Raw genomic sequence first — 18,907 nt, 5'->3', positions numbered from 1 at the left:
CGGCGCGGGCACCTGTGGCTGCGTCCTATGGCGCACGTGGAGGCGGAGGCTCCGGGGAGCCGCCGGAGCCGCCTGTAAGCCGGGAGCGGAGAAGGCACCGGCGCGCACGATGTCGTTCCTTGAAGAGGCGAGCGCAGCGGGGCGCACAGTGGCCCTGGCGCTGGTGCTGCTGCTGCTCCCCGCCGTGCCCGTGGGCGCCAGCGTTCCGCCGCGGCCCCTGATCCCGCTGCAGCCCAGCATGTGAGTAGCAGGAGCTGGGAGGGCTCGGAGGGTCGTCCAGAGACCGCGGGGCCTCGGGAGGCCCGCGGTGGATCGAGCTCCGAGGCTTTGTCCCTGGGGCTCCAGAACAATGGGCTGTTTGCGTTAGCTGGGGAGGAGGTGGCTGAGACCCAGGGCTCCTGGATCGAGTCTGGAGCCCTTCTGTGGCAGGGCCCCTCGCCGTGTCCCCTCCTCCTCTCCCACTCTCCCTTTCTTTTGCTCCGTGATGTGGGTCCTGCAGGCTCAGGCAGATACTGTACTTGGAAAGCGGTGAGGAATCTGGGCCCCTTTCCGGGCAGGGTCTGGCCCCAGAGCCCGGCTGGGAGAAGGCAGAGAGGAAGCCGCCTGTTCCCGCTTCCCTCCAAAGCCTGTCTCCTGGGGTCTGGGGGCCTTCGCAGGGGCGAGCCGTGCCCAGACGGGGGAGCTGAATGGAGTTGGTCTGTGTGTTAAACACGTGTACTTTGGGCTGTTGAAGAAGGCATTTAGTGCCAGAATGGGCAGGAAGAGAGGGTCAGGGAGGCAGCCGAGATGAATTTAATTTTGAAAGATTATTCCCTAACGGGCCGTTTAGCGGTCGCTCTTGAACCTTGTGTTTGGCCTCAAAGGAAAACTGGTGCTGCGGTGGAGAAGGAGGGGGAGGAGGGGAGTCGCTGGCGCTCCCACCCAGCACTCCCTGGCCTTGCTGGGCAGGGGTGGTGGGCGAGGGCCAGGCCCAGGTGAAGGCCTCCTGTCCGACAGCCTCTCCGTCCAGGGGCCGCAGAGGGTCTCTCAGGCTGTTCCTGTCCAGCACTCCCCTGCAGGGCCTGATACTCAAGGGCCCGCCACAAACCTGGCCATGCAGGACCGAGTTGCAACTGGCTGGGGACTGAGAGAAGAAGCTGCCACGTCAAGATGGTGGAGGGGAGGGGGTCCAAGCTCCCAAGATCCCACCCTGGGTCTGGCTTTACTCCAAGAAGGAGGCCTTTTCAAAGCCGTGCAGTCCCTAGGTGGGGGCCTTGCCATCCGCAATGTGAACGGCCCTAGTCCTGCCTCCACATGACGACAGAACGTTCCTCTTTCCTGTGATTCCAATGCCTTTGTCTGAGGAGAGCTGCAGGCTCGGAAGGGACACCACAGTGGCCTTCGCTGCTCAGCCAGCCATCTCCTCCCGGGACCAGCCAGGGGCTTCCAGGGGCATAGGCTGCCCGGAGTCCCAGAGCTGGGCTGCTGCTCGGCGGATGGCCTGCTGTCTCTGCTCGGATGTCCCTGCTCTGGTGAGGGGCCTCTGCCACCGGCGCACTGCGGAAACTGCTGGCGGCCTTCCTGGGCCCCCTGCCGGACTCGGACTTGCTGGGGTCTCCAGGAGAGGAGTGGAGGGTCTGCTTCCTGTGTTCTGTCTGTGCACCTGGGCTCGGGCGACCCTTCACGAGCCTGGGGCAAAGCCGTTTGAAATGGTGGAAATGGGTTGCAGGAGAGTTGGCTGTCTTTGCTCATCCTTTCTCCAAACCTCCCTTCCTCTCCCTTCTCTATCCTTCACATCCTACGCTTCTCCTTGGGAGCCTCCCTGGCTGCAGTAAGTGGCGATGGCTGTGCTGGGGGCCTGTACCCCTGGTTTATCTTCTTAGCTCCAGGCATATCCACTGGGAGCCTCTGCTCACTCTGCTCACAGATCGTCCACCAGCGAGAGTCTGAGTTCTGTGACGGTGGCAGGCATGCCTTCCACAGGCCGGTTGTCCTGTAAGCACCTGGCACGTGCCTGGACATGCAGCCAGGTCGCAGTGGGCCGCAGTATGCCAGAGTTGGCCGGCTGAGTGAGTGCGGGGACCCTGAGCTGGACCCTGGAGAGGTCCCCACTGGGCTGTGGAGAGCAGGGCCTGTTCTGAGGCTCACTCTGTGGGGCAGAAAGGAGGAGGAAGCTGTGGGCTGTGGTATGGGGGTGGGGCAGGGGCTCTCTTGGCTCCCTTACCCCAGAGGAGCAGGCTGGGTCCCAAAGAGTTCTCAGTCCCTACTGCTCCTGTCCTCCCCACCACCCTTTCCTCCTGGGAATCTGATGAGCAGGCAGAACCTGGCATGGGACAGTGGCACCCCGTCTGGCTGAGTTTTCCTGAACCACTGGCTGCTGAGTTGAAGCCTTACTGCCAACCTTCTGTTAATGCTAGAAGCTGGGGCCTCTGGGAGATGCTGTTGGGGGCAGTGAGGGGGGTGTCGCTCACTCGCAGACCCAGGTGCTTTGCCCCATCTCTGGAGTGGGCAGAGCTGATTTATGTGCTGATTCAGGTCACTCTGAAGTGAGTTTCCGCTACGAGGAAGGATGGCTGGCCTCTTTCCTGGGGCCTCATGCAGGACGCCCTAGGCTGCTGGCTGGGCGTCTAGGAACAGGGTCTGGGAGAAGGGGGCCGATTGCCCACCTGGTAAGGCACGGACCCACAGGGCTTGGACCAGCCATGGTTGGACGTTCCACATTTTGGAGACCCTGAGAGGCGCTGCTGGGCTGCAGAGAGCTCGGGTTCTCTCTGATGGAATCCCCCCTGGGCAGCTGTGCTACAAAAATGGCCAGTGCTCTGGGATCAGCTAACGATATGATGCCTCCCCTTCAGGACGGGTTGGGCCCTGCAAGCTCAAATCCAATCCTGCAAGTAGTTCTTTGGAACCACTGGCGCCATGGGCTCCAAGGGCCCCATTTCTGAGCCTGAGGCCTGCAGGTTGTCAGCAGGCCTGCTCCCCAGCCCCAGGGTGTAGAAAGCAGCTGTTCGCAGCCTCCCCTTAGGGCCCCGAGTTTCATAGCACAGTGACATGGAGGGGAAGGAGCTCTCTGTGAACTGCTGCCTTTGGGGCTTCAAGTGACATTGTTCGTTGTCTTCTTGTCTTTGGGAAGGTACCTGAGGGTCTGAGGGGCCCCAGGGCAGGCGCTGGGCTCCCCCAACCCCAGGGCCTCGAGATTCCCCCCATGCTGGCTACGTGGGAAGCATAAGCAGAGGAGAACCGTGCGGGTAAAAACGAGCCTTTAAAAATAAATGTGGGGGCCGCAGTCCTGAGCGACGTCCCCGACTCCCCTCCGCCGCCCCTGCTGCCCACAGGGGTTTGTTCAGGGGCTGCATTCAGCCAGGCTGGGGAGCGGAGCCAGGCTGGCTGCCCGGTTTCTGGATCCCCCGTCCACAATCTGGTGATGCCATTGCTGGGCCCAGACTGTCGCTGCCCGCCCTGGAGGGACCCTGTGGCATGCCCATCTCTTGCCAGTGGAACCCCAGCTCTGCCCGAGAGCAGATGGCCCGCCAGCTGGAACGCATTCGGCCTCTGACTGCACCGGGTCCACTTTGTAGTTTGGGAATGCCTGTTCCACCCCCCAGATGGGAGGCAGGCTCCAGCCGCAAGGAACAGTGAGGCCTGGGACTCTGGTCCTGTCTAAGGTCACCAGACGTTTTATTGGGTTCTCCTCAGATCCATGTGCAGCAGCAGGCAGGTTTCTTTTTGTCCGCTCCTCTGCCTGCCCTCCCCCTGCCACCTTCTCCATCCTCCCAGGTGGGAAGGCCGCTGAGGCCGCGTGTGGGGTGCGGGAAGGCCGCTGGGGCCGCGTGTGGGGTGCGGGAAGGCCGCTGGGGCCGTGTGTGGGGTGCGGGAAGGCTGCTGGGGCCGCGTGTGGGGTGCGGGAAGGCCGCTGGGGCCGCGTGTGGTGCGGGAAGGCCGCTGGGGCCGTGTGTGGGGTGCGGGAAGGCCTCTGGGGTTGTGCGTGGTGCGGGAAGGCCGCTGGGGCCGTGTGTGGTGCGGGAAGACTGCTATGGCTGTGTGTGTGGTGCTGAAGTCCCCAGAGGGGACAGTCGTTCCCACACTCACCCCTCCGTCCTTGAAGGCTGGCTTGATGGATGATGGATCAATCTTGTTGGGGGTCACTGCAGGAGCCACCCAGGAGCCGTTTTCAGGGACCACAGCCTGGCTGGGCAGGGCAAGGGCCCTCTGGCCTTGGGGAGAGCTGTGAGGGGAGAAGTTACTGGGGAGACACAGGGCGCACCAGGTGGGCAGGGGCCTGGAGAGTGACGGGTGTGATGTGCGGGAAGGGCTGCTGGGTGGTTGAGGGTGGGGTTGGCAAGGGGTCTTGGTGAGTCCTTCAGCATTGTCATCTTGCTGGTTAGTGGCAGCTGAGATTGCTGAGGTTTGAGGAGGGCCAGGAGGGACAAGGCGGCCCTTCAGAAGGGAGCACCCAACCCCTCAGGACCCCCAGCCCCGGCCATGTCCCCGATGTCTCCAAGCCCCAGGGGCCTGAGCTGTCATCACACCTGTTTTCCAGATGCTGAATTGAGGGCTCAGAGACGGTCAGTGATTCCTCAGGCTGGACAGCAAGCCCCAGGCCTGGGGTGTCTGCTGAAAACCTAGGCTCACAGCTCTGCCCTCTCTGTGTCATCTCCATCCTGAGATGGTGACAGAGTCCCTTCACAGTGGCTGCCCTCAGCACAGGGGCCATAGCAGAGTCAGGGGCTGGACCCTGTAGCCCAGAAGCTTGCGGATCATCGGCCTACCCCACCCCGCCCCCCACTTCTGGTTTTCTGTGGCAAGGAGTTCAAGGCCACCAGTGCCCAGGGATCACCGTGGGTAAGCGCGTTGCAAGGCACAGGGGCAGCAAAAGTGTTCAATGCCTGTAGCAGTTCCTATGGGCCCACTTTCGAGGTACGAGTGACACTTTTTCTGGAATAAACAGTCCCAGCATCTGCAATAACACTAGTTCACACCTCCTGAGGGCTGTCAGGAGCCCTTTTCTGTGCGGGCTCATCTAACCCTCATGACAACCTGGCAAGGTCAGTGCTGTGAATCCTTATTTTACAGGTGACGAAACTGAGGCAGAAGCTCAGTAAACTGCATGTCTTAAAGATGGGCTGTGGGGAGCTGAGAGTCAAACCCAGGCTGCCTGGCAGTGAGACCTTGCTACAAACTGCTAGGCCTGGGGTTACAAGCTTGAGTGTGCTCCGGCATCCCCTGGTGGGCTTGGGCAAACACACGCAATCCTTCCCTTCCCGAGGAATGCTGGGCCCCACCCCCGGCATCCTGCATTCAGTGGACCAGGGTGGCACCTGGGAGTGTGCATTTCTGCAGGTTCCCAGGAGGGGCTGCTGGTCCTGGCCGGGGGATCCCACTTTGAGAGCCAGTGCGTGATGCTTTGCATCCCTAGAGCCTGACGGTCGGTGGGGTGGGTGCATTCATCATGAGTTCTGCCCTCCAAGATGCACTAGTGCTTTAAAACACCCATCTCTGATCCCAAATTTGACACTGTTACATGAAAGCGTGGCTTTTTGAGTTTCAGGGGGACAGTGTATCTGTTAGTAGGAGGAGGACGGGGGTGGCACTGTCCCAGGAGGGGTTGGGGAGGGGTCTTCACAAAGGGGTGCATGCTGTGTGGAAGGTGCATGAGTGAGGAAGCATGGGGGTGCCACCGGGAAGGCCAGGCCATCTCTTGGGTGGGGGCTGGGTCCTGGAACCTGGAGAGAGGGGGTGCGGCCCCTGCCCCTGACAGGAGGGCCAAACCCCAGTGCCTCTCCCACATCTCTTGCTGGTCCTCCTGTTGACTAAACCCACCCTGCAGCCAGAGGGCAAAGTGTGTAAGTGTGTATGTGTGTGCCTGTGTATCTGTGAGTGTGTGAGAATGGGAGTTTGAGTGTGCATATGTGTGTGCGAGTGTGTGAGAGTGTGTGAGCATGCGTGACAGTACAGAGAAGTGTGTGTGTTCATGAGTGTATGCGTGAGATTGTGTGGGTATGTGTGTGAGTGTGTGTCATTGTATGAGTATGTGTGTGATTGTGAATGTGTGTGTGATTGTGAATGTGTGTGTATGTGAATGTGTGAGAGTGTGTATGAGTATGTGTGATTGTGTTTGAGTGTGAGTGTGTGTGATTGTATGTGAATGTGTATATATGCAATTGTGTGTATATGTGTGTGTGGGTGAGTGTGTGTATGAGGGTGTGTGATTGTGTGTATGTGATTGTATGTGGGTATGATAGTGTGATTGAGTGTGTGTGAACATGTATGAGTGTAGAAGCATGTTGAGTGTGTGAGCATGTGTGTGTGAATGTGTGTGATTGAGTGTGCTTGTGAATGTGTGTGACTGTGTTTGTGTGATTGTGTGTGTGAGTGTGTGAGAGTATATGTGAGCGCATTGTGTGTGTTAGCGTGAGTGTGTTCGAGTCCGTGTAAAGTGTGTGTGACTGCGTGTGGGTGTGTGAGATTGAGTATGAGTAAGGGTGTATGTGATTGTGAGTGTGTGACTCTGTGGGTGTGTATGAGTGGTTATGAATGTGTGTGAGTGTGAGTTTGTGTGTGATTGAGGGTGTAAGTGTGAGAGAGAGAGTGTGTGTGTGTGTGCAGGTGCTGGGAGGATGTGATCCACAGAGGTCAGCCTTGGGTCACAGCAGGATGGAGTGGGGCAGTGGCCCTGGGGGCTGTGAGACCATCCCCCATGGGTGCTGTAGTCTGGGGGTCAGGAATGAGGTCAGCACCCAGCCCCAGGGAGGCTGAGGAGCGACCTGATCCTCTGTCCCTGATCCAACCTCTGGCCCTGCCCCCTCACCTATTCTCACGCTGGGATCCATGGCTCTTGGGACACAGAGGGCCAAACAGTGCTGGCGGAAGGTGGGAGAGGCCTGGCCCTTAGTCCTGTCTGTACCTCTCATTAGCTGGTGACCTTGAGCAGATCAGGGGGTCACTGTCACCTCCTCCCTGGGAGGGGTGAGATTCAATGATGTAACATCAGGAAAGGACCTGGTGCTGGGCACGGAGGAGGCACTCCTGAGCGAGTCACCTCTTCCCCGGCTTGCAGGTAGAAATAGTCAGGGTTTTTGGAAGTCTCGCTCCCTGCCCAGGAGGGAGTTGTCTTCCTGGTGCAGGAAGAGGCAATGGCAGAGCCTTTCCACCTGCCCTGGGTTCCTGCAGCTGATTCCACCTGGCTGGAGGGTCCCCATGGCTGTGGAGGCTTCTCGGCTGCAGCTGCAGGTCTGTCTGGGAGTTGGTGGGGAGCCTGGACTCTGCTCATGGCCAGGAGGAGCTCTGCCCTGCCTCACACTCTGCCTTGTGCCCCTGCCCTGCAGTCACCTGGGCTTGGACTCCAGAGATCAACGCTGCCTTGGGTGGGCAAGCCTCAGCCCTGGGATGGGCAGTTTGGGAAACTGCGGGAGAGTGTGGGCAAAACCTCTCGGCAGGAGGTCACAGGCAGGACGTGTCCAGCCGCAGCCCCAGACCCTCTCGGACTTGACTGGAGATCTGGAGCTGGACTCTGGTCCCAGCCTTCATCTGCCCCTTCGTGGGTGGGCAGCTGGAGGCCAGGGTTCCTCCTCTGTGTGCCACAGCTGCCTGGTGGAGCTCCTGCTGTCCCAGCTGGTGAGGCCCTGCCATTTGCCACTCTCAGCTTGGTGCCGCTGTGTTGGGTCTGTGCTTTCTGGATTTGTTCAGCACAAGGGGGTGGGCTGAAGTCAGAGGGGACACAGGACTTCCCACACAGCACGAGCCCCAGGAAAGAGGAAAAATATAGTCCTCCATTGCGAGAGCCTCCATCTGGGGGTGGCTGGCCTGGGGCCAGGGTGGCTGGACGGGGCGGGCAGTCTCTGAGTGCTGAGCCAGGGTCCAGCCCACCAGGCGGCGGCGGGTTAGGGGCTCCTGGCAAGGCCTGGGCAGAGGGCAGTACTGAGCCTGGACAATATTCCTGGTGGAGTGGGGACCTCTGATGAGGGGCTGGGGGAACCCATGCCACCTGCTTGCCTCCAGGAGGTGGGAGGGGTTCTGGCGGGATCTGCCAGGCTTGCACCTGAGGCTGGAGGGGAGACACCGGCCCACACCAGGTGTGCCTGGCCCTGGTTCTAGGTAGCAAGCCCAGAGCTGGGAGAGCAGGACAAACCTCTTCTTTCCTCTGAGGCCCCCCGGACGTAACCTGACTCAATGGGACACGAGCGTTGGAGCCTTGTCCTCTCCCCTCAAATTTGCCTCTCTGGAGGGAGCCTGCCTCACCCCTCGGTCAGGGTAGGCCAGGGTTGAGCCCCTGCTCTGGGGGTGCTGGCCCGTGTGGCTGTCTTTGGAGGGTCCCTCCCTCTGACCCTTCCCCCTGAAGGGTCTGAGTCCTTTCTCCACCTGCTCCGAGCCCGGTGGGGTCTGGCTGGCTGGCTTAGGGCACCTGTCCCTGGTGCGTTCCCCTCCCCTGGTTTATGCAGGCTCTGGGCTGGAGAGGCCTTGGAGGGGACCTGAAGGAGCTTGGCAGGGATGGGCCTGGGGTTTTTACCTCCTCCTCTGAGAGCAAACACTCACCAGTGCGGGTAATATGATGCCAGGGAGCCGCTGACTTCACAGCGAATGGGCCCGTGTTCACCCCACCCTGCCGTGGGTGAATTCCCACTCAGCCGTGTGCCCCAGCAGCATCAGGCCTTGGGACATCTCTGAAGCAAGGCGAGGAGGGCTGGGGTGGAGAGGACAGATGGGCCTGGGCTTGGTCCTGGATTCTGGACCAGGCGTGACGGTGCCTTGAGGCTACAGTTCTTGTCTGTTGAGGCAGCCTCAGTGGTAGTTGTGTCCTGAGGTCTTGGAGGACCAGGAGCCATGCTGTAGCCCATGCATAGGGATGTCGCGGTCATCTTGCCTTTTCCCCTGAGCTCCTGTGCCCTCAAGCCTGGGTCCCATGGTCGGCCTGGGGCATTGGCACGGGCACTGTGCTGTGGAGGCCTGGCCATGGGTCTGGACCTCACTCCAGATGAGCTGGCACCCAAAGCTGGGGGTGCAGGAGGGGTGGGTGCTGCCGGCTAGGGGTGGCCGAGGCGCTGACTCTCTGTGTCTCTGTTCCAGGCCCCACGTGTGTGCTGAGCAGGAGCTGACCCTGGTGGGCCGCCGCCAGCCGTGCGTGCAGGCCTTCAGCCACACGGTGCCAGTGTGGAAGGCCGGCTGCGGGTGGCAGGCGTGGTGCATGGGCCATGAGCGGAGGTAGGTGCAAGGGCCCCAGGGTCCCATGTTGGGGGAGGGGCTCTGTTCACGTAAAGGGCAGCACTGACCAGCCAGGAGCTGGGCAGCTGAGGCTGGGACTCCGTCCTGGTCCTGGGGCCACGCAGACCCCCTGCCTGAAGCCCTCATCTGAGCCTGAGGCCTCTCCCACCCTCCGAGTGAGGCTGCCATGGGGCTGCTCAGATGCTGTAGCCCTCTCCTGTTTAGTCAAGCACCTGGCCCGGGAGGATGCTGGCCACGCAGGAGGGGGAGAGTGGTCTCAGCCTGCCAGGGGCCCGGCAGGAGACTGCTGCTGCTTGGCCCTAGGGCCTTGTTCCCAAACACACGTGAAACTTTTTATTGCTCAAGATTTTATTTCAACACCGAACTTGAGTGCCTGTGCACACCTCTCCCGTTTTATAGACTCAGGCTCTGCGGAGCCAGCCCACTGCAAAGTGGGTTGTGTGGGGAACTGGCAGCCACCCATGTCAGGTGGAGGGTTTCCGTGTGTCTGGGGGAGGGAAGGCAGGAACACGTACTCAGATAAGAGTGTGGCTTGGCTTCTCAGCCTGGGATCTGTGGAGGAGCTGAGGCCCTGCTCTGTGCTGCTCTCGTGGGCGTGAGGTCCACATGGGACACCTGCATCTGCTGTGCCTGCTCGAGGGGCCCCAGCAGCTCTCCAGTCAGTGTGTGTTTGCTGTGCCATTCTGATGTGTTCAGAGTAGAGGAGAAAAGAACCATTAAGCAATAATGGTGGTTTTCACTCAGGGACGGCTCTGTCTTGCTACCCCAGGACAGTGGAGATGTGGAGTCAGCTTTGGTGAGAGGTGAGCTGGGCAGGCTGAGGCAGGGATGCTGCTCAGCATCTGCAACATGCAGGACAAGCCCCCAGACAGATGACCCAGCCCAGTGCAGGAGGGCTGAGGTTCAGGGACCCTGAGACCCCCAAATAAGACATCTCAGGAGGGCTGAGGTTCAGGAACTCTGAGCCCCCTAAACAAGAGATCTCGGCAGGGCTGAGGTTCAGGAACCCTGAGACCCCCAAACAAGACATCTCAGGAGGGCTGAGGTTCAGGAACTCTGAGCCCTCTAAACAAAAGATCTTGGGAGGGCTGAGGTTCATCGGCCCTGAGCAAAAAGAAGAAGAAAGCTCCTCTCATTGTTTTCCCCAAAATAGCAGCTTTTAGTCTATCCTGACTGTCATCTGTGTGTGGACGTGGGCCCGTCCTGTGAGTGTAACGCGTGCGTGGACGTGGGCCGGGCCCGTCCCGTGGGTGTAACGCGTGCGTGGACGCCGGCCCGTCCCGTGGGTGTAATGCGTGCGTGGACGCCGGCCCGTCCCGTGGGTGTAACGCGTGCGTGGACACGGGCCTGTCCTGTGGATGTAATGTGTGCGTGGATGCCGGTGGATTTACCTGTGGGAGTTTGGTCTCATAAGCCAGGTCTCCCGTCAGCAGCTCATGGTGGAAGAGCTCCGTTTCTGGAAGCAGCCAGAAGCCACCTGAGCGCAGGGCTGGAGAGAGTCCTGGTGGCCCGGCTGAGGAAGTGCCCCTGCCATGGGGGTGGGATGTCTCCATTGCCGTCTCCAGCTGGCCTCAAGGCAGGGTGGGAGCAGTGTTGCTGATGTACCAAGTTCCTCAGCCTCCTGGCAGGGCATTGGGGGCAGCCGTGGACAAAGTCCCCCTGCCTTGAGGGGCCACCGGCAGGGGATCCCCTCCTGGCATTACCCAATGCAGGGTGTCTGGGCCTCTTCGCCAACGCTCCCTCCCGAAAGGTGGCCGTTCTGCCCCAAGGTCCCAGGCTTGTCACTGGGGAGGGGCCGAGGTCCACCTCCGAGGACTCTGTTCTCACCTGGCCCCCACTCCTGGGGGAACCAGAGGCCTCTTCCCACGCTGGTGCCGGGGGGATGGGCGTCTCGTGTGCTTTACTGGAACCAGCCCCAAGTGAAGTGGTGACACACGGCCCGGGCCCCTGTCCCTTTGGGATGCTCCTGGGGCTGTTCGTGCACACAGGGTGCTCCCAAATCCCATGTTTCCTCTTTGTGTCCCCTCCCGAGCCGCTGGGGGCTGAATCCAGCTTTGCAGCCTTGGGGGAGTCTCCTCAGATGCCTGGTCCAGACGTCACTCCACGCGGCGAGACTTTGGATGGAGACCGGCCTGGGGCCTGCTCCCTTCATCCCTCCCAGGAGCCAGCCCTGTCTCCCGACCTCCGGCTCCCGCCTGTCCTTTTTTAGAGCGTTGCTGCTCCTCCTCTGGCATCAGGAGTCCCTGTCCCTAACCCTGAGCCCTTGCCTGTTCGCCCTCGAGCCCCCAGTGCTTACGACCAGATTCCCAACTCGCTGTGGAACTGGTGGGGACCCCAGCATTCTAGCTGGGCTGTGGGTGGCATCATGGAGGTGGGCACAGGCCACTCTTCCTGCGCCCACGGGGACAGCTCTGCTACACAGCGGACGCCTGGGTATGTGTGACTGGGCTCAGCATGGGCAGGGCCGCTTGTTGGCCACCATTCAGCTGGGGCACTGAGCAGTCGAGGCCCCTGGATTCTGGGGAGATGCAGAGAAGGAGGCCCGGGCTGCCCTTAGGAGGGCTCAGAGGGGCGAGGGCCGGGCAGGCCTCTGGCATTGCAGCCCAGGCCAGGGCAGCTGAGGCAGGACCCCAGAGTACTGTGGCACTGAGGGGTGACTCAGGGGTTAGCTGGTATCATGGGAGGCTCGTGGTTTCATCACTGGCTCCACCCATACCAGCGTGGTGACCTCAGCCTCCTTTTTCTCACCCCTGAACTGAGCTGACAGTGTCTCCTGTACCTGGGGTCGTGCCTGTCAGAGCCTAACCCTTTCTGGGCTGCCTGGCACAGACTGAGGCTCAGAAATAGGGTGCCCATGTGCAGAACAGCCCCAGCAGAGCAGGGGTCAGGGGCTGGCCTGGGCTTCCTCAGGCCCTGGAGTGAGGAGCAAGCATGAGTGCTGGCAGGCAGGGCACCACGCTCACCCCTCAGCCTCTACACACCTCCATCTGCCACCTTGCCAGCTGGCCGAGACTGCCACCAAGTCCTCCACCATCACATGGCTGGGTGACTGGTGACTCGGGCTGTGAAGCCACAGCTGGGCTTGGCGGCAGGCACCCTGCCCAGGCACCATGTGGCTCTGGATGTCCAGCTTTGCCTGCGGTGTGTCCGTGCCAGGTTGTTGGAGCCTCGTTGTCAGGGCCGTGTCCCTGAGGGCTTGGTTTCTGGCCTTCTCTTTCTGTAGCGATTCTTCTCCACTGGTAATTCCCAGTTGGTTGGAGCAGGGTGCAGGGTGGCTGAGAGCCAAGGGCGAGAGGCAGCAACTGCGCACCCCACAGCCTGAGGGCACCCTGACTTGCCTGGTGCAGGGTCACCGTCCTGCCCTGGACAGACAAGGAGACGCCTCCTCTCTTCAGTTCTGGGGGGAGAGGCCAGCAGGCTGGATGAGCCCCAGTAGGGTGGGAACCTGCTGTGGCCTCAGTTTCCCCACCTGGCTCACAGCAGCGGTGAGGATAAGATGAGCCCCCTCCCCGGGCTGGCCCCGAAGTGGCTGTGTTGTGGTAGCTGCGGTCAGAAGGGCAGCGGGCATCAGCCCCTCGTCTGCCTTCAGGGCTGTGGAGCCTGCTGCCAGCCTCGGGCAGGGCTGCGGGGTGATGGGTGCTGCAGCCCGGCCCAGAGTGGTGAAGCTGTGAGTACAGCTGAGAGAGCGCCTGGGTGTTCAGGGGTCTTGCTGTCAGCCCCCTCAGTGGGTACTTCCCTGACAAACCCAGCCAGGGGGGCCTGTGAGTAAAGGGGCTCCTGCCGTCTGAGGAGCAAGGTCCCTGAGAAGGAAGGGGTGGGGGAGGGGCTCTGAGGGTGGAGCTGCCGCTCAGGTCCCTCCCGCCAGGCCCACACTCCCTGAGCTGTGGCCTCCACTGTGAGCTGGTAGCTCCAGAAGGCAGAGAAGTGGGCACCTAGGGGTGGCCTCATTACCACGACAACCCCCGCCCTGCAGGCACCAGCTCCCCAGCGTTGGAGCCCACGTGAGCTGGTGCTGGCTGCAGGGGAAGGAAGGGCTGGTCCTCACGGGGGCTGCCGGGGCGATGGAGGGGGTGGTCAGTGGCCCGGGGAAGCAGCACATAGCCCAGCACCATTGCAGCCCGGGAGAGGGAATAAATATTTACCATGCACAGGCCCAAACACTCTCAGCTCTGCCAAATATTGTTCACTGCGGTGGTCGGTTTCTGTCCGGGCAAGTGGTTTCATGTCCCGCCAAGTCGGGGTTTGGGAGGCGCTCCCAGAGCGTCTCTGCAGTGCGCGTGCATGAGCCCACGCTTCCGGGAAGCAGCCGCCCGCCGGCCCCTGGCCCCGCTTGTTTGTTGGGTCAGAGTTCCCAGGGCCCACCTCCGGCCTCCCGTGCAGCAGCCCCGGCAAGCTGGGGGTGTTTTGTTACCCAGAGACGGCAGCCTGGCTGCCCCGGCCGCTCCCAGAGGCTCAAGGGCCCTTGATCCCAGGCTATTGGCTGGGCCCCTGGTCACCGCCCCTGCAGACAGCGGCAGAGATGGGGGAGGGTGGCTGGCTGTGGGGTCTGCAGGCTGCAGGGCAGGCCCGGGGCGGGTGCATCTTCGGCTCCTTCGCTTTCTCTTCCTGTGTCTGTCTGCCTCGCCTCTGTTCCTCTCTGCCTCTCTCCATCCTCCCGCTGCGCACATCTGCGTGAGCAGTTGTCCTTGCAAACACAAAGGCCTCAGAGCCCTGGGACCCGTGGGCATGTGCCACGCGGAGAGCTGTGCGAGAGTCTCCTGCCACTGCTGCGATGAGCCCCGATGAACCAGGTGGCTTCAAAGCAGCAGGGCTTTATTCTCTCCCAGCTCCAGAGGCCGGAAGTCTGAGATCAAGGTGTGGGCAGGCTGGACCCCTGCAGGGGCTCTGAGGGGGCGTCTGTCACAGCCCCCAGCTTCTGCTGCCAGCTGTCTGGGAGTGCCTTGGCTTGTGGCCGCCACTTCGGTCTCTGCCTTCCTCTTCACACAGCCATCCCCTGTGCCTGCGTCCAAACTTCCCTCTTCTTATAAGGACGCCAGTCACTGGATTGGGGTCTCCATCCCCTGTGAATGACCTCACCTTAACTCGATTGCAGGTGAAGCAAAGACCTTATTTCCAAGAAGTAAGGTCACATCTGGGTGGGCCTGAATTTGTGTGGACGTTAGTCACTGCAGAACAAGCAGCGGGAGACAGGGCGTCCGGGTGGGCAGGTGGCACAGGTGGCCGTCTGTCTTGTTGGTTCTTGCTAGAGTGAGGGTGGAGGCTGCTTGGGCGGCGGAGGGGTGAGGACCCAGGCGTCAGGGTGGCTCCCCAGGGAAGGACGGCAGGGTTGGTGGGCAGGTCCTGGGGTTGATGTGGCCCGTGCTCTGAGGAAGCAGGAAAGGAGCTTCCTCGAGAGGCAGCGAACCTTCTAGAAGGCAGAGAAGTAGGCACCCGTGTGGCAGAGGCCTCGTTCCCCTGATGACCCCAGCCCTGCATGAATGAGCTGTCTGGTGGCAGTGGAGCCTGTGCGAGCTGGCGGTGGCTGCAGGGCAATGAGGGGTCGGTCCTCACAGGGGCTGCGGGGTCTGCAGGCCCACCAGTCCTCTCCAAGGGTCGTTCACTTTAGGGGGCATGGAGTGGGTGGTTGGCGACCTGTGGGGGGTAGCTTGAGTTGGAAGAGTCCCAGGCAAGGAGGAACTGAGACTTCGGAGCCCCAGGTCGGGGGTATGATGGTGGGAGGCTTGCTGGGGCTGCGTGGGCTGGGGTGCCCCCACCTCCCACCCTCCCTCTGCTCAGGGCGAGTCCCAGAGTGGGAGAGGCAGGCCCCTTGCCAAATGCTCTGCCAAGACTTCCCATGCAGGGGGCTGGTGATGCCTGCAGGAGCAGGGTGGAGACAGGCTGGGCAGGGGATGGTGCAGGGTGTCCTGAGGTGAGCGGGCTTTGCGGGCTGCACGGTGTTGGCGGCCTGGGGCAGCCTCTGGACTTGGGGAGGGGGCCGGCGTGTCCTCTGGGTAACTGCGGTCTCTCTGGTTGTGGGCACCTTCTCACGCTAGTCGGGTCGGGCTGCCCATTCCCAGGAGGACACTGGCATCTCCCAGGGAGCCCTACCATTTTCTGCTCAGCCTTAGTGACAGCCCCAGCCCGTCCCATCCGAGCAGGAGCCAGCCTGTGGACCAAGGCTGCCCTGGCCACACTGTCCCCCGGAAGCCCTCCCTGCCTGCCCGCTATGGCATCTCCTCTCTGACCTGGGCCCACACAGGTCCTCCTGCTGCTCCCCATAACCACTTCCTCCAGGTCCCCTCTGTCTCCCCAGCTCAGCTTTGTCCTCCTAGGTGTAGGGGTCAGTGGCCATGGCACCTGTGTGTGGGGCTCCCACTGGGGCCATCTGCTTCACTGGTGGACTGAGAGTATGGAGTCTGAACTGGCACCTCCCCTGTCTGGCACAGCCCATCCGGTCCCGGGCACCACAGGCCCACTCGGCTCATCCCGGAAGCCATTCTGGCTCCAGGGCTAGGCACTCTCTAGGCACTGAGAGCCAGGTGAGCGGTGAGATGCGCATCCCGATACCAGCCTGGAGCCAGGACCACCGTGGGGAGGGAAGGGACCGGGCAGAGGCAGTGGGGTAGTGTGTTCCCGGGTTGCACGCAGCACAAGGCCACTGTCACTGGCTCCAGCACGGCCCCTGCTGCCTCCATGCTGCCCCCTCATTCAGAGGAACCTGGCTGGGCATTGGCATCAGCCACCCCACTTGAGAACCTTGGTACCACAGCCTATGCAGCTGGGAACCCGGCTGACGCAGAGTCAGTCGCCCCAGGGGTGAGTGAGAGCCAAGTACAGCCGGTCCTGCGATGGTAAGCACTTCCCTTCTCTCTTTCTAGAACTGTCTACTACATGGGCTACAGGCAGGTGCATACCACGGAGACCCGGACCGTGCTCAGGTGCTGCCAAGGGTGGACGCAGCAGCCCGGCGAGCAGGGCTGCCTCTCAGGTGAGTGCCGCCTGCGCCTCCCTGCCCTCCCCTCCACCTCCACCCCAGATGACTCAGCAGAGTCATGAATCTGCGTCCAGCCTGGTGGGGATCGCCCTTCCACGGCAACACGAGCGACGCAGGGCCACTGGCTCAGCAACGCCGCTTGCCAAAGGCTGCAAAAGCGACCTCAGCCGAGGCTGGCAGAGCTGTGGAAAGGGAGCTGGGGCCGGGTGGGGTCAGTCCACTTTGCTGGCTCTGCCAGAGGACGGGAGCCTGCCATTGGCAGGGTGTCTGAGGGTGTCCTGGGGCCACTCATTGGTGTCTGTGGGTTCATGTACCCCTGAGCCTAGTTCGGGGTTCACCCGCCACACCACGCTCACTCCCAGCTCCCTGAGTCCCTCTCCCTGCCCCATTTCCCTGTACCATGTTCTCCTAAGGCCAGTCTGGGCTGGGTGGCAGGCCTCAGCCTCAGTGGGTGCGAGGGAGCCGCTCCTTCCTCTCTCTGTGTGTAACCAGCACAATTCGAGAGGCCCGTGCTGCGTACAGCCTGACGCAGGCAGGTGCTGGTGTGCTGGGGCTCAGAGGTGCGGGCCCGGGACTGGAATTGGGTGGTCTGAGCTGAGCGGGCGGCTCTCAAGCCTCTGCTTTGTGAAAGGACTAGGGCTCACAGCTACACAGCTGTTTGGGAAGAGTTTCAGGTGTGGGGACAGGAGTCCCACAGGTGCAGCTGCCTGGGCAAAGGGGTCAGTGTCCCCCGCTGGGAGGGGTTGGCACAGAGGTCATAGGACCCTGTCCCATAAAGCTGGTCTCCGCTAAAACATTGAGGTGGCATCCTGCCAGTGAGGGACAGGCTGTGCCATGGAGTGTGGCTGAGAGTCACGCACTCCCCACATTTTTATTTTTGTTTTTTACTTTTTATGTTTGTTTGTTTGTTTGTTTATTTATTTATTTATTTATTTTTTGAGAGGGAGTCTCACTCTGTCGTCCAGGCTGGAGTGCGATGGCCGGATCTCAGCTCACTGCAAGCTCCGCCTCCCAGGTTTACGCCATTCTCCTGCCTCAGCCTCCCGAGTAGCTGGGACTACAGGCGCCCACCACCTCGCCTGGCTAGTTTTTTGTATTTTTTTAGTAGAGATGGGGTTTCACCGTGTTAGCCAGGATGGTCTCGATCTCCTGACCTCGTGATCCACCCGTCTCGGCCTCCCAAAGTGCTGGGATTACAGGCTTGAGCCACTGCACCCAGCCTTGTGTTTATTTTTTAGAGGCAGCGTCTCACTCTGTCAACCAGGCTGGAGTGCAGTGGCACCATCACAGCTCACTGTAGCCTCAAAATCCTGAGATCAAGCGATCCTCCCACCTTAGCCTCCCGAGTAGCTGAGACTGCAGGTGTGCACCACCATGCTGAATAATTATTGTATTTTTTGTAGAGACAGGGTCTCACCATGTCGCCCAGGCTGGTCTTGAGCTCCTAGGCTCAAGCAATCTTTCCACCTCGGCCTTCCCAAGTGCTGGGATTACAGGTGTGAGCCACCATGTCTGGCCAACACTCCCCACATCAAGGGTTAACGGGCAGTGGGCTCCCCTGGACTCCGGTGACAGGAGCAGAACCCAGCTGTAGGAGTCTTTATGGCAGGTAGTTGCCTGGAGCCGCAGGGGCTCTTCTCACACAGGAAGCAGGCAGACTGCAAACCAGGGCTGAAGTTGCCAGTCCTGGCTCGAGCTCCGGCAGGAAAAGGGGAAGAGAAGGGGTGATGGCCATGTTTTTCCATTAGAGGAAGTGGATAATTTTCTCCAGGAAGGGAGGAGAGTAACAAGGAAGAAGGAGGCGACGGGGCCTCTGCTGGCAGCAGGGAGGGTGTTGCTGGCCAGGCGCCCCTCGGAGGGGGTCCCAGCCTCCACTGTCACTGATGGCGCCTGAGCTGTGCCCTGTTTCTCTGCTCCTGTCGTCTGGGAGGAACAAAGGGGTCTTTTCAGTGGGGAGGGGGCAGACATCAAAGCCAGGTTCCCCTGCGTTTCCACTCTGAGGCAGGGATTCTGGGGCCTGCCCAAGGGGATTCTAATAATGGGGTGAAACAATGGGCAGCTTGGAGCAGGGCGGGGGCGGGGAGGGGAAGTGGGGCTGCCAGCCCGCGTCCCCAGGTTTATCGGGGGAGAGCAGGCTTTTTGCTCCCAGGGGGACTTGAAGGCCCAGCTGCATGGATGGCTGGGGCGGGGCTGGGGGTGCCCCTGGGCCTGGGGTCCTAGGTGGGGCAGGGGCTGAGAGCCCGGGCAGGGAAGGCAACTGCAGGTAGAGGTGTGCACGGTCGTGTTCCCCCTGTGCCGTCCCCTCTGAGCCCCGAGCTGGGCTCTGGCTATCCTCGTGTACACCTTGTATTCACCTGCATCAGCAGTGATCATCTCAGAGTCAGGCTCGAGGGCAGGGGCTGGGCCAGTCCCCTGAGGCTGCTTCAGCCTCTATGTGCTGTGGGGACCTCAGGTCTCGATGGTCCCAGTAGGGCCTAGTGAGTGTGCCCGTCTCCGTCACCAGCCTGGCCCGAGGTGAGCTTTGGGCCTGTCCTGCCAGCTCCGTCTGCCTGTGCTGTGGCCAGGCCCTAGGCCGCCATCCGCATATGGGACCCTGGGGCCTTAGGAGAACATGTGGCTCTGCCCTGGCCGGGCTCTGCTGGCCGGAGTGGGGTGGAGGGCGTCTTGGCTGAGACCCTCACCAGGGCAGCCCGGGCTGGGTTGGGTGGAGGAGCTGGGCTGAGGCCGGGGGCGGGG

General features: G+C 61.5%; 1 protein-coding gene across 2 annotated transcripts in view; it reads left to right on the top strand.

Annotated features, from left to right (window-relative positions):
* Window positions 1–7: 7 nt before the first annotated feature.
* Window positions 8–18,907, top strand: part of MEGF6 (multiple EGF-like-domains 6) — a 123,118-nt gene continuing 104,218 nt past the window's right edge. For both annotated transcript variants that reach the window (XM_011956837.1, XM_011956836.1), the window contains exons 1-3: window positions 8–240; window positions 9,043–9,177; window positions 16,056–16,165. In XM_011956837.1, coding sequence (XP_011812227.1) covers window positions 110–240; window positions 9,043–9,177; window positions 16,056–16,165 — 376 coding nt within the window. In that variant the 5' untranslated portion in view covers window positions 8–109. The remainder of the gene's footprint in view (window positions 241–9,042; window positions 9,178–16,055; window positions 16,166–18,907) is intronic.

The sequence above is a fragment of the Colobus angolensis genome, unplaced genomic scaffold (genome assembly GCF_000951035.1).
Source record: "Colobus angolensis palliatus isolate OR3802 unplaced genomic scaffold, Cang.pa_1.0 Scaffold426, whole genome shotgun sequence".
Taxonomy (NCBI): Eukaryota; Metazoa; Chordata; class Mammalia; order Primates; family Cercopithecidae; genus Colobus; species Colobus angolensis.
This window is presented reverse-complemented; position numbering and strand designations above follow the sequence as displayed.